Source organism: Rattus norvegicus, chromosome 19 (genome assembly GCF_036323735.1).
Source record: "Rattus norvegicus strain BN/NHsdMcwi chromosome 19, GRCr8, whole genome shotgun sequence".
Lineage (NCBI taxonomy): Eukaryota > Metazoa > Chordata > Mammalia > Rodentia > Muridae > Rattus > Rattus norvegicus.
Window position 1 is genome coordinate 31,655,687 of NC_086037.1, and position 15,473 is coordinate 31,671,159.

A 15,473-nucleotide genomic window follows, 5' to 3' on the forward strand; every position below is an offset into this window, starting at 1 on the left:
CCATACGTACATCTGTCAATTATAGGTAAGAATACCTAGCCCAAGCCCAGAGAAGAACTAGCCCAGGTTAGGCTTCCTCTCCAAACCCCATTCAGCAGTACCAGGTCTGGGTACTTGCTGGCATCAAGTGGGACTTGGCATCAAGACACTTTGTCAAAGGAGAGGGCAGTTTGAAAGACGGACTGCGTTCATTCTTCACTTTGTTCTTTTGGTCCATCTGGACCCTATTCTATTGCCGTGAGAAGACACCATCATGGCCAAGGCAACTTATAGGAGAGAGCGTTTAAACTGGAGGTACATGACTCCAGGATCAACATGGCAGGAAGACATGGTGCTGGTGCAGTAACTGAGAGCTGGGCATTTGATCCTTGAGGAGGAGCCATACAGACTGAACCTGGCAAGGGTCTTTTGAAACCTCCAGATCTACCCTACCTTCCCTGACAAGGTCACACCTCCTCCAAGACCACATCTCTTCCAAGGCCTCACCTCTTAATCCTTCCAGAACAACTGGGAATGAGACATTCAAACACACAAGCCTACGAGGGTCATTCGCATTCAAACTTCCACCTGACCTATGATGAGGATGACCTTACGGAGTACCTCATGTGTGTCGGGTTTTTGTCCTAGGTGTTTTACAGTAGGTCCCACCATTATCCCCAGGTAAATTACTAACAGAAGAAGTGAGGTTCAGAGGAAGCTGAGTAACATGTCTAGTACGATCTTCAGTTGTGCCTTTCCTAGAGTTAGGAAGTGGAGCCAAGTTCAAGCCCCGACGGTATGATTTGGATCCTACATGGACAACCACTATGTCATCGTCACACAATTTGCTCTAGGAAAAAAACCTGCTTTGTCCTACATTCAAAACTGAGAATGAGGAATCTCATGCAAGGTTCTATCCAAAGCCCTATACCATATTAAACATGGTTTTCTTTCCTTCCTGCTTATTCTCAAGGGTGGGCAGTTTATTTACCAACCAGCAGCCAGCACGGTGTTGCAGAGGATGGGTAATCCTCACAGAGGCCGGCTTACTGTGAGTCACTCTAGAGCACCTGAGGAGAATCCCCATCTTTCCTCTCTGGGACCCGGGTTTCCATGAAGTTGTGACTCATTCTCTTTCTGTGTATTTGTTGCTCTGTGTTACACAATCCCCTTCTAATCAGGGGTTACTCATCACTGCTGCCCCAGGGTCTAGGACAGTACCAGCTAGGAACTCAGTAAATATTTACAGAACCGACAAGTGACTCACACCAGTCACAGCAACAATAACAACCATTGATAAAGGACAGCCCATTGTCACCCATAATCCCCAACACCTATGTCACAGGTGTGGTTTTACAAGTGCTCTCTTCAGGGGGATTTCCCAATACAACACTTGGACTCAACTTAAACCTTTCTTAGAGTGAAGGTGTTAAAAGGTGGCAAATGTCTGGGAAAGTAAGCTGTAGCCAGGGAGCAGGTAAGTGACAATTAGTGTGGAATCCCTGGGCCGGTGCTCCTGAGGATACTGCTGTTCTCTGGGGGCCTCTACAACTACAAAGGAAAGAGTCATCTCAAGTGACCACGTATGGGGAAGCCCAGACAGGACAATTTGCTATCTTTAAACTGAACGGGATGGCTTTGGTTCAGATCTGTTGAGAGCTGTTTACTCAGCTCTGTGCATTTTACAGACACACTATGCAGGCTCGCCCAGGGTAAACAGTGCCTACCACCCTCCCACCCCCAAGGAGAGGAGAAGCTCTCCGTAAGGAGGAGGCAGCTCTTCAGTTATGCCCACGGCTGTCTTTCCAAAGCCTGGAGCAGGGCTTGGAGAACAGCAGCCCCCCAGGAAATACCTGCTGAATAAGCCGATGAGTGAGTAACTCTTTTCTCACACAAGTTAAGAAGTACTGTCCAGAAGATCAGCCAACGACTCATCATAATCAGCAGCCTGGCAGAGCTCCAGCTCGCCGGCCCACACGTTGATTTTATAAGTAAGATATGCAGAAGCCAATTGGCTTCTGTCCCCGTAAAGCTGTTCCAATGATAGTAACAATGGCAGTAATAACAACACCACTGCCCACCTAAAGGTCAGCTGCTGCCTCTTGGACAGAAGGTAACATCAGTCCTTACTCTCCTTGAATATAATGTTCTAATCCCTACATTTATGAGGGGCTTGATGGCGTTATCAGTTTTATGGAGTAATCCGGTTCAAGGACACCAAGGATGTTCTTTTGCTGAGGGTGGGAGAGACCAGAGACAGGAGAAGGACAGACACACTAAAGAAAAAACTAACAACAACAACAACAACAACAACATAACCAATGGCTCTTGGTAGGCCAGTGCCTCCCAGCTTCTCAAGCCTCCCTTGTGTATTCCTAGTGCCGTCCTGATTCATCTTTGGCAAAGTATAGTGACTTACAAACTCATGCTAAAACTCCTAGTGCCCAGCTAGCTAGCTGTCCAAAGAATCAGCCACTCTCTGGAGCATGAAGGGCATCATCAGACGTAGTCAGATGACACGGTCACAGTGGATCTCAGTAGGTGAGTGTCTCCACCTCTCAGGGTACCCGAGGGCTAATAACTACACATACTGCTAGCACAACTGGAAGTGAGTTGTGGCCCAAATGGGATGTCACCTAGGCTCAGGATAGCAGTAGGAAACTAGGACAAGGTAGCTGCCCAGAGCAGCCGAGACAGACCTGAAGCCACAGGAGTGGCCCCAATGGACTAAACTCAAACCTCATTCAGAGACACAGCCTTTGAGTGGCCTTTTGAGCCTGACCCAACCTCCCTGACGCGCCATCTTCTCACCAGGACCTACTTCTCTTCCACTCAAGGCAGGGAAGTTAGGAATGACTGGCTCAAGAATGAGACTGTGTTTTTTTGTCTTGATCCTGGCAGAGTCCTCAGTGTCTTCTTTCCCAACTAGCCTATGTCCAAAGCTTTGGGTTCAAGATCTCACCATCTTTCCAGCTGTAAGTGTTCTGCCCTTGACAAGGTCAGAGAAATAACTCCCATTCATCCCCAATATTAGACCTCCTTCTATGTTCAAGGTTCCAACTCAGCAAGGTTAATGACAAGCAACAGCAATAAAGGCACAACAAAAAAACACAAAATACTCAGAAGCACAGGGATAGACTGGGACAGATTTCATGCAGTCCGTTGGAATGCCAGGTGCCTTGGCAGATGCCGGGCACACATCACGAACACTGTCTAGGCCCCTTGCTGGGATGGGACATTATTGCAATGGAAGAGACTATTAAATGCTACAACGATTCTGGCTGCAGGTGTTCTAAGTGTCAGACAAGCTGACAGATACTTTGCTTATCCTGTGATAGAGAAATAAATATGAACACTGAGTCAAGTCAATAGAGAAGAAATATCACTCAGTATGTGTGCACACATGTACACACCTACACATGCATATGTGCATACACATACGTGTGCATGAGTCTGTTATGGGAGATTGAATCCCAGACCTTGCACATGCTAAGAATGCCTGCTATTGAACCAGAGCTATGCTATGCCTTTTCATAACCTGCCAGAATATGCACATGAATACTCAGAGGTGTGTTATTCATAAGAGTCCCAAAGTAAACAACCAGATGTCCGACAGCTGATAACTTAGTAAGTAAAATAAGGCATAATCATAAGATGAAATATCATTCAACACCAGGAAGAATAGAGTACTTACATGTCATGACATGGATAACCCGATATTAGGCTACACAGAAAAAAATTGTGTTTATTTATAAAATCGTTCATAACAGGCCAATTTTTAGATACAGAAAGAAATTAGTATTTGCCAATGACTGTAAGGAAAGGGGAAATTGAGAGTGGTTAGTTCAGACAGCGGGGCTTTGCTTTGGGTAGGGGGTGTGCTGTGACTAGACAGTGTGAGGCCTGCGCAGCCTTGAACCATCACTCCCCGTGTGCTTCATAACAGTGGCTTTTGGGTCAGATGCCATGTTATTCTCTTTGGGTTATATCTCCAGCTTTAACCCCCCCCCCCCATGGATGACCTTGCTCTCATGGCTGTGCTTCCTCCTCATTCAGCAACAAGTTAAGGCAGTGCCTGCCAATGGGCAGCGCTGTTCACTCTCAAGCATTCAGTGGGCGGCCCGAGCCTTCCCATCCCTCCCTGCATACCTTCCTCCCCAGTACACAGTCAAGTCAAATCCAGAGACGTACAGGTTTGGGTGACATTTAGTAGCCTTTGTTTCTATTTCAATATAATTACAGTCTAGGGGAGGCTTCTGTTATCCAGACGATACAGCTCAGAGTCAGGGCTTTCAATGCCACCGCATGCTAGTCTTTTAAGACTGCTATGGTCACACGCTAGCTGAGCAGGTCGCACAGAGCAGCTCCATACTACCCGTGACTGCCTTTCACTGCCTCTCTAGTAACCTGTGATGTCCCCATGCCCATGGAACTGGCTGTAGAGCAGGGTCTCACAGACACAGCATTGTGAAGCATACTACACACACACACACACACACACACTACACACACACTACATACACACACTACACACACACACTACACACACACTACATACACACACTACACACACACACTACACACACACTACATACACACACTACACACACACACTACACACACACATACACTACATACACACATGCACACACACACGCACATACACACACACTACACACACACGCGCACATACACACGCGCACATACACACACGCACACACACACACACTACATACACACACGCACACACACACAGATGCTTGCTAAGTAAAACTGTTCTTGTCTCAGAAAGCAGAGTCATGAGGTGACACGCACACGCACACACACTATACACACACACATGCACACACACACTACACACACACACTACATACACACACACACATACACACACAGATGTTTGCTAAGTAAAACTGTTCTTGTCTCAGAAAGCAGAGTCATGAGGTGACTGTCATCTTTGCAGAAAAGGACAGAGCTGTGTGGTGTCCAGCATCGCACTGACGCAGGGCACTCTGTGTTTGTGGAATGAATACTGGGGAACAAACTTTACTCGCTGGATAAACAGTGCATCTCTTCAGGAAAAACTGCCAGGTCTTGGCTGGAATACAACAGTGCCCGTGAGCCACACAGAGACCCAGGGCTGTGACACTACTCGGGCGGGTCAGACACTCAAATGGATACCCTCCCCCACTTTTTTGCAAAACATTTTCATTAGCCTCCATCACTGGAACCGAGCAAGCAGGAACAAAATGTTGGGTGCTCCTTCTGACATGTTCAAGGCAAAGGGGGCCGCTTCATCCCGGAAGCTTAACGTGGGTAATTACACCATAAACACCTCCGCATTTTCAGTAGTCCAGGTGATATCCTGGGGAATGTACAAAGTAAGCCGGGGCGCTGGTTTTTAGATATTTATCTAGAAAAACAAGTCAGGCAGGGACACTGGACTGTACCTTTTCTTTGGTGTACTTTTCAAATGATAATCCCTTGCACTGCCACCATTAAATCTCAATCCGCTGCAGCTCCGTGCATGGGTCATTGAGTCTATGTGTACTGCTGTTATTCTAAAATGTTCCCCTTGGTAGGGAACGAGGGGGAGGAAGGATGCGGAGAGCCAGATGGGCCTCTTCACAGTTCATTTATCAAACCTAATACGCTGGGCTCCGCCCTCCTCTCTCGCACTATTGCGGTTAAACTTCCATATAATTTGGTAATCATTTTCATTATCAGACAGTGACCCCAAAGCAGCCGATCCTGGGATATTCAGTCCTTGCAGCTGCTCTTTCTTCTGCCTGCTTCTACAGTAGACCCTAAGAGCTTTGGATTTTATTAGCTGCAGACTGACCTCTGGGCTGCGGAGGTCAAGAAGGGGTCAGATCAGAGGGTTTGCCCAGTTCTTTAAAAGCTATAACAAGCTGTCTGTCAGGCAGAGTGGACTGTATAAACAAAGGGAAATCTTCAGAAACTCGGTACCTCTTCTGTTAACACTTGCCGGGCATTCACACGGTGCTCCTGATGGGGACATGAATGGACAGCCTTAATAAGCCTATTTGGAGAGGGCTGTTTATAAGATTATCGAGTTTGGGGAAGGAAACCCAACAGCGCTTAGAAGTGCCTCTAGAATCGCAGGCTTGTGTGACACTGTGACAAACTCAGTTACCCCAAGTCACTGCAGAATTGACACTTTGCTCAAGGAGCTAAATTACAGAGAACATATGCTTTTGGTTTCAGACATGCAGAGTCCCAGACAATGGCTCTACTTCTAGCCTGAGAGAGGGACGTGTATTTTATGACTGAGTTACAAGTGTCACTGAAAATGTTCTCTGTTGATCATGGTGGCAGATGAACCTGCTGAGGAAAGGACTTTTGGATGGGGGACTGAAGTCAGTGGGAGTCAGGCTGACTGGGTTCTCAATGTACAGCTCAATGTGTGTTATAAGCTAACCAGAGTCATCTGGATGCAACTTTCTGAAGAAAAAAAAAAAATCTATTATCTAACCTAACTGGTCCCTTGATAGTTTTGACGAAGGTAAAAAGGCTGTAATCTACTGCTTGGCCCTCTAGTGAGTGTTAATTATTTTCTGTTAAAGTGTGTGTGTGTATGTGTTTGTGTTTGTGTGTGTGTGTGTGTGTGTGTGTGTGTGTGTTTGTTTTCCTTTGTGCGATTCCTAAGCACACAATAAGCCCATCTTTAAAACCTAGGCAGCAAGCAGCAAGGAAGCGAGGCACTCTCTGGGATGTTTTATAACTTTCACCACCACCCGCTGGACAGCCACGCAAGGCCCGGCCTGTGCCAGACGCCGGGTGAAGCTTTGATGAGGAAAGAGAGGGATATGGTGACCGTCTGTTTATCCGGCTCATATGGATGAGGCTTTGAGATAGGGCACCGAGATGGGAAACATCAAATGGGGGCACAGGAGGGTGGGGGAGGCGGACGGTTATTTAATACTCTGAGGACACTTTGCCTTTGGAGCTCTCGGGACATCGACCTCTTGAAATTCTCTTTCAGGTGTTTGGTTTTAAGAGGGTCTGCACAGTGTCAGCTGCTAAGCCCGTTCTTCCCTCCGCCTCCACCACAAAGGACTTGTGAATTTTTGTTTCAGATGCTAGACTACATCAACTTCAACACTGGCTCCAGCTCCTGATTAAACTGTTAGCAGGAAAGGACCAGAAACGCTGAAGCCAGACTCCATTTAAACAGGCCATCTCGGCCACACTGTCTAATGAGTTGATGTCATAGGAAATTACTGGTAACAAACTATATGCACCCGACAAAAGACAGCCATCCCTGGTGAGCGTGCAGTGTGGGTTGGGCTGTCTTTCAGGGGTTGGGGGGAAGAGACTATGGGAGAAAGAACACAGAGGAACACATTCTTCCCTCCTTTGTGATTTAATTGGTAGCACTAGGAAGAAAACAGAATGTAGCAAAAAAAAAAAAAAAAAAAAAAGAGAGAAAAACCTTTCCAATGCCACAATGCTGATAGTCCATTATTTTAAAAATATATAATGCAAATATAATAACGGTAACACAAAAAAGCCAAAATGAAATTATTGTAAGTTAAATGGTAAATCGTCCGCCAGTCAGTGCTGCTGAAAATTCATTTACGATGAACGCACTGAGAAAGGGCACTACTGAAAACTATGATGCTGCCTTTAAACACGAGTCTGAATCAGACAGAGATCATACAGCCTGAGGGAGCAGCTTGCTGATACCCGGTGAGAAGCAATATAACAGCTCTCGATGCCTTTCTCGGAAAAGGCTGCTCGTGCCTTCACTCCTTTCCAACACATCTAGTTTTTATGATCATAATTACTGGTAAAGCTATCAGTTATTGTAAATTTTGCAGTACGAACTTTTGGAGAATCTTGTGGTTGTCAATAAAAAAATCCTTTGACTCCCAGGCACAGAGAACTTCTAGGCCTCAAGTAAGACTGTGGAACAATACACAGCATCACCTCCCGACACCTCCCGACGCCTCCCTCTTGCACAGAGATGAACGAGAGCTCAGCTGACCAGCTACGCATGCAGAAGAATCCCAACATCTGGAGGAGCCGGCTCCACCCTTAGATGTCAACTGTTTTTCAGGCAAGCATTCGCCAGCAAGCACATTTCGTCAGAACTGATGATTTACACAAGCCTTCCTTCCGTCACGACGGCTTTCTAACCACAGGTACCTTCATGCACAAAGAAACCAGGCTGAAGCAAAAGGAACCTCTCCTTAGCCAATTCTGAAAATGAGGCAGGCTGATGAGCATGCTACTTTCAAACGCTCTGCCAGTGTGCGGGATGGTGGACCCGGCGAACTTCCCAGGCATCTGCCTAGCTGAATGGCAAGGCTAGCCTCGGAATGCCGGGCAGGACGGGCGCTTGGGCTTCAGGTACTCAAGCCACGTTATGTGCAAGACGCAAACCTGTAGGCTAGATGTTACACTATCGGAGACTTGTCCACGCACAGGGACCACAGCATTATAACTGATGAGGTCACCACGGGCAGGAAAGCTCAGAATATCTTAACCTTGGTTATTTCCTATGGCCCCACAGATGAGAGGGACAGGCTGAGCCCGGTCAGGGATAGCGAGCCCCACCTCAGAGCAGCACAAACCTGGCGTGCCATTCTTTCCTCAGATTCTGGCGCATGGTGAGTGGGATCAGGACGGCAGACAGAATTTCACTCCTTTGTTCCACGGAGAGCCCCTCTCTCTTAACTTCACGAAGCACGGCATTTGTCTAGAAGAAATGATCCCCAAAAGAGAAAGAAAAAGTGAAAAATTAATAATAAAAAAAAAGCCCATAAGCAAATAAGGACAGTAAATCAATGGCTTTTTTATTACAGTTCCCTTGCTAACAAATCAATACGGTAAATGATGTCAGAAATGGCCAGCATATATTCTGGGTTTAATCAATGGACATGGCACACAGGGCAAACTCCAACGCGCCATCGCCTAAAGAGACGCGTCCGGCGCCGCGAGTGCTCACTCCTGTTTTCTCAGCACACGAGCGGTTTTCTTCCAGGGAGTTGCCAACCATGAGCTGTTATTAGGAATGATTTCACTGACTGGTCACTGTGAGTTGTTTGTTTTACCTTCATTAAAAAAAAAAAAAAACAAAATGAAAGAAAGAAAGGCTGTGACTTCCCTCTGTTCCTGCGACCCGGCGGGACGTTCTGCATGAACCCTCACGTTTGAGCCATTACTTTGATTCCCACCCGTGTTAGAGGGCGGGGAGTGAGGTCATTCTTTCTACTCGCTTGCTGCACATCAAGATCTCGCAAAGAAACAAGCAGGGGCATAAAAATCGGACAGAGCAGCGCATCTCAATAAACATCTTTTAAGATTTGTAAATATTGGGCTGGAGAGATGGCTCAGTGGTTAAGAGCACCGACTGCTCTTCCAGAGGTCCTGAGTTCAATTCCCAGCAACCACATGGTGGCTCACAACCACCTGTAAAATGATATCTGATGCCCTCTTCTGGTGTGTCTGAGGACAGCTACAGTGTACTCATATATATGAATAAATGAATCTTTAAAAAAAAAGATTTGTAAATGTTACTATTTGTTATTAACTCCCAAAGCTTTCTATTTTGTTTTAAACTATGTGTACTTGTGTGTGTTCCTGTGTATGTACACGTGAGTGCAGGGGGTGGGAGGGAGGTGCTGGGTCCCTTGGACCAGGATTTACAGGTTGTTGTGAATTGCCTGACACGGGTGCTGAGAACAAACTTAGTATCTCTACAAGAACAGTATCTATCTATTCTAACTGCAGGACTGTCTCTTCAGTATGCATGCACGCATGATGCATGCATGTATATATGCATGCATGTGTGTGTATCTATGTGCATGCATGGGTGCCACAGCTGCAGCATGTATATGGGAACCATAGAACAACTTGTGAGAGTTGGTTCTCTTCTGCCTGTGGGTCCCCAGATCTTGACTCAGGCTGTCAGGCGTAGCCTCTTTACCTGCTGAGTTGTCTTGCCAAGCCCAGGGATGTTATTTTAATTTCAAATCAGTGGTTCTATACCACTTACATAAACACTAGTTTACCCAAAGATAAATGTGTCAAATAGAATACAAGTCACAGATATCTAGACAGCTCTAAAGACATGATCAAAATGAAGCTGGTTTCCTTTGAATTTATAAAAATATTGTTTGTTTGAATGAACTGGCCAAAGCGAACGTTAGTGGGATCAGAGTGTCCTCTTGTGCTCTAGGCTCAGCTCAGGCCTTCTGTGTCTGGTTTGGCTCAGAGCTGCAGAGCATCCACAGAGCTGGAGGCCCATCTCTGCTCCACTCGGTTCCTGTACAGCACGTCCTTACAGCCCCGCCCCCACCCGCCTGAAGAGGGTACAGGAGTCTGTCCCTCTGAGAGGAGGAGGAAGACAGGAGTATCCTCAGAGGCCGTCCATCGAGCACCTTAGCCTCTAGCACACCTTGGTTTCCATGTGCCTGTTTTTCATGAGCACCCTGTCAGGCCTTTCCCTGTTCCTCAAATCATCTGAGCTGCCCCTGTCTTTTAAATAAGGCCTGACATTTTAAAAAACTCATCAAAATCTACTTCTCATGCTCAGAACGGAATCATCTGGTCTGCACAAAACCAAGACAGGAGACAAAATCTCTACTGTGAAAGGTCCTTTGCGGGGATAAGAACCCCTGACTCGTGCCTCTAGGATCTAAACATGCACAATCCTGGGAGATAACGCCAGGATCAGCTTCCATGGAAGTAATGTCTCAGATCTCCAGCCCAGAGAGGAAGCTGACTTTCTGTAGATGGTCTGCAACCCAGGTCCAGGAGTGACATTTTCCACTCAGGGCAGACAGGGGACGAGAACAAGTGAAGCAGAGGTGACTAGGGAGAACACGTGCTTCGTCACATGGCCACAACTGTGCCCTTCATACATTGCTGGCTCAAGAGGGCCAAATTAGGAATACAGACAGACAAACTCCCGTTGCCAGGGGGCCTGCGTGCGCACGGGGTGCGGGATTGTTATTCAGTGTGAACACTGCTAGTTTTGTTCATGTTAGAAATACATTAGCATTTTTAATATCATAATAAATAAATACTATGGGCTAAACCCAGGCAGCTGCTAGCCTGTGGCTTTTAATCTAGAAGATGTTTAATTTCAAACTGTCTTACTCATAACAGCTCTGTCTCTTGTCTGGAACATACTACATCACACAGGTGAAGTTGAACATGGCCTCAAAAATCATATTGTGTACTATCATGCCTGTGTGTGGATACATGTCTTCACCTAAACAAAAGACAACAGACAGCCAATAGGACCTAGATGTGAGGGACATAATGTGTGAAGTGTCTTTAGTGTGCCCTAGCCCCTCCCCTCACTTCAATTGTATCCAGAGAATCCGGTTCTCCACACAGTGAGGAGCCTCTCTGAGGAGGAAGAGGAGGTGTGTACAAGGAAGTTCCACAGAAGCAGAGGCTTCGGTCTTGTCTAACACTGCTTCCCTACAAACCACCGAACCACTTACTATTTATCAAAATAACAGATGAGAAAGAAACACGAAAAAGAAGCACTTTGAGCAAAAGGAGCAACGGGTGACTCCTAAGAGAGTCCAGTTAGTCACTCGATGAGTCCATGAAGCCGGGAAGCTCACCAGGTGCTACAACAGACACTGCCAAGAATGAATGATCTACGATAACCAGAACCCTGAGGTAGTTTCTTGGGCTTCAGGCATTCTCTCAAGCCCTTGCAAGCTACACACCATGTAACATTTTTCTTTAAACTGGCCCATGTTAAAAAAAAAACAAACTAGAAGATGTACACACTAAAGAAAGATGGAGAAACCATGGTGCTCTTCAAAGATGAGCTGATGACCGCCCAGTGAAGGCAAATTGCCTGCTTCCCTCTCAGTGGCCATCACTTGCTCAGGTTCCCTCTCAGTGGGGCACCACTTGCTGGGGCTCCCGGATGCAAGTGCACTCCTGCATCATGAAAGAAGGCATGAGAGTGTTGGAGAACTGAAGCCCCATCACATTTCGGGAGGGCCTCTGACACCATCACACAGACTGAAAAGAGGCCGAGGCAATCCTCCTCACAGGATGCCAGTGCGGACTCCTCAGAGGCACCATCTTGGGCATGGAGATTCCTGTGGGCTTCATGCCACACTCAGAGGGAAGGCCCGGCAGCAGTGGTATACTACAGAGCATTTCCTAAGTTTAGAGGGAAGCCACTGAACAAAGGGAATTTCACAATGTCGCAAGAGCATTCCTTTTACATGATAATAACTAATATTTCTCCTTATAGTGATAATGCTCTTCAAGGTTGATTTATCTGGGGAACATTAGTAGGTATTTCCCCATTTGTACCAACATAGAACATTCATGTATGTTCCATTTTATAAAAACAGTCACCCACAGCCCAAATCACATTATCTCTCCCCTCACCCACAAACAGGGAAAGCAAGCCTTTTATTCCTTTTCAGTCGAGTCTGAGAGGATACTGTTGGGTAAGAATCACCCGAGCATGATTAGCAGCCGTTCAATCTAAGCCATCTTCTAATGGCAAGACCCTTCTCTATCCACATAGACATGTGGACAGGCCCCTTCTCTGAGCTCCTGTCAAGAGTGTCCAGCCACTCTGATTCTCAGTGTATACATTCATCTCAACTCAGCTCAACTACCACATGCAATGTTGTACTAGTTCAACAAAAGGATGCCAGAAAGTTCTATTTAAAATTAAAAGGAAATGTTGAGCGATCTGGCAATCACAATACATTCTTTTGAACACCCAAAGTGGTAGAAAAGGCCCTCCTTTTAGAGTAGCTTTCACTTTGGCAACTGGCCCTCACTTTCCCTGACCTCCTCCCATTAGGTAGGAACCGCTCTTCTCTCCTTGGCCCCTCCCCTCCTTGCCATGCCCCTCCTTCTCTCCTTGGCCCCTCCCCTCCTTGCCATGCCCCTCCTTCTCTCCTTGGCCCCTCCCCTCCTTGCCATGCCCCTCCTTCTCTCCTTGGCCCCTCCCCTCCTTGCCATGCCCCTCCTTCTCTCCTTGGCCCCTCCCCTCCTTGCCATGCCCCTCCTTCTCTCCTAGGCCCCTCCCCTCCTTGCCATGCCCCTCCTTCTCTCCTTGGCCCCTCCCCTCCTTGCCATGCCCCTCCTTCTCTCCTAGGCTCCTCCCCTCCTTGCCATGCCCCTCCTTCTCTCCTTGGCCCCTCCCCTCCTTGCCATGCCCCTCCTTCTCTCCTTGGCCCCTCCCCTCCTTGCCATGCCCCTCCTTCTCTCCTTGGCCCCTCCCCTCCTTGCCATGCCCCTCCTTCTCTCCTAGGCCCCTCCCCTCCTTGCCATGCCCCTCCTTCTCTCCTTGGCCCCTCCCCTCCTTGCCATGCCCCTCCTTCTCTCCTAGGCCCCTCCCCTCCTTGCCATGCCCCTCCTTCTCTCCTTGGCCCCTCCCCTCCTTGCCATGCCCCTCCTTCTCTCCTAGGCCCCTCCCCTCCTTGCCATGCCCCTCCTTCTCTCCTAGGTGAATCTACTTCCTGAGGCCATCAGCTGAGGGCATAACCTTCAGCTGGCTTTCTCTGTAGAAAGAGCTTTAAGGGATTCCTGTACTCATGACATCTACCCTCCACACTAAGTTCTGCTCCATGCAGCCAACCACTGGCTCTCTTCTTAAACATGGCACCTCCAACACAGTATCATTGCCTCCGTCTGGCCACATCTGAACCACCTTTGCTCTCCTCTCTCTCCTCTTCTTCAATCCCACCTGAGAATGAGTGGCACCATTATCCATGCAATGACACAAACTCCATTTAGTAGCACTACCCCTCCTCCCACACACTTCCTTCACCTCAGCACTAACACTGACACCTCTCCCCTCCCCCCTCTGAAATTTATTTATTTTATATGTAAGTATGTTGTCCCTGTCTTCCAAACACAGCAGAAGAGAGCATCAGATCCCATTACAGATGGTTGTGAGCCACCATGTGGTTGCTGGGATTTGAACCCAGGACCTCTGGAAGAGCAGTCAGTGCTCCTAACCACTGAGCCATCTCTCCAGCCCCTGCTCCCTCTCAGTTCAGACCTCTCGCCTGTACTATACAATGGACTCCAAACTGTTAGCACTCTTACCTGTCTGTGCATTTACTACTTCAAGAGAACATGCTGGGGGCTTGGGATGTAGCACGCACAAGTTCCCGAAGAGGAGCTGGGGGAGAGACGGAGAATGGCGGGAGGGGAGCAAAGGAAGACGGGAGAGAAAGGGACAGGATGGAAAGGGGCCATTTTTCACAGTACAAGTCTGAAAAGTGACTTTCTCTCAAGCAATTCAGCACTGGCCACACAGTGGTTTATGAGCTGGCTGGATGAAGTCCTGATGCTTCCAAGAGGCAACCAGGGTATTTCTGCTTATGTATGCTTTGGTTGTTAAAGCTCAGAAGATAAAAAACCAAACAAACAACAAAAAACAAATATATCTTTTAAAAGCTCAAATTTCTAAGCATTGCAAAACCAAAGCCAAAATAAAACAAAAGAAAGCCTAGTATCTTGAGTCTTGCTGGCTTTGACAATTTTATCTCCTGCCATGCTCTGTTCCACATAAGCCTGGGGACGCACTGCATGCACCTGGTTGTGCTGCAGGTTCCCCTCCCGTGACCCCTATTCCTCCGTGCAAGCACAGACCTGTACCAAACTCAGCTGATCTGACCACCTGAGCATTTCCTAAACCACATCTCAGTCCACTGCGTCATCTCCGTGCTTCCTTCTCCACAGGGCCAGCTCTTTTGGAACAGACAGGCTCCATGTCCACTTCCAAGGCTCCTCGGAGGGCAGCGGACCCGCTCTTGATGGTCATATCTGAATTATGAAGCCCAATGGTATGGTGCTTTACTTGGTGCGTAAAGCAAGTGGTCATGTAGACAGGACTTTGCCAAAGGAGTATTTGATTCAAAGTGCTCCTGAAACACAGGTAAGAACTTGGAAAAGCTACTCCAAAGCCATATAATTGAGAGAGAAATAGTGTATGCGCCAAGGGCAACTCTCATTTGGATGGACGGCCTACCATGCAGTTTCTCTGTTGTACCAACACATCTGACTATGGCCACACTCGGTAATTTTCAACAGAGAAACTAACTCAAAGCCCAGAGACACACAGGACACTAAGAACCCTAAGAATTCCACAAAGCCTTTAGTTTCTTCTCCCTTAAATCTACATGCACAAAAGCAATGCAAAAAAAAAAAAAAAACAAAACCCAAACAAAAATAAACAAACAAAAATCTGTAACAGAGGGAAAACAGAGGAGGAAGGGGGGAAACTGAGAGTCTAAGGAATCATGAATTTTAGGCTTACAATTCAGTCTTCTTTGAAAATAATTTAATTCTTAATTTATTAAAGCACAACTCACTTATTTTTCGTTGAACACACAGGGATGTTTTACATGCCTAATAGTGGGCACACATATGAACACACAGGCCAGAGAGTGGACTTTGGTACAAGCTTTCAAAGAAGAATCCGAGATGAAAGGAAAATCTGATATGTACTCGGTACT

General features: G+C 47.1%; 1 protein-coding gene across 7 annotated transcripts in view; it reads right to left on the reverse strand.

Annotated features, from left to right (window-relative positions):
- The window catches only part of Fto (FTO, alpha-ketoglutarate dependent dioxygenase), a 408,263-nt gene that overhangs the window by 198,938 nt on the left and 193,852 nt on the right, over nucleotides 1–15,473 (reverse strand). For all 7 annotated transcript variants that reach the window (XM_039097565.2, XM_039097564.2, XM_039097566.2 and 4 more), the window contains one exon: nucleotides 8,580–8,704. In XM_039097565.2, coding sequence (XP_038953493.1) covers nucleotides 8,580–8,704 — 125 coding nt within the window. The remainder of the gene's footprint in view (nucleotides 1–8,579; nucleotides 8,705–15,473) is intronic.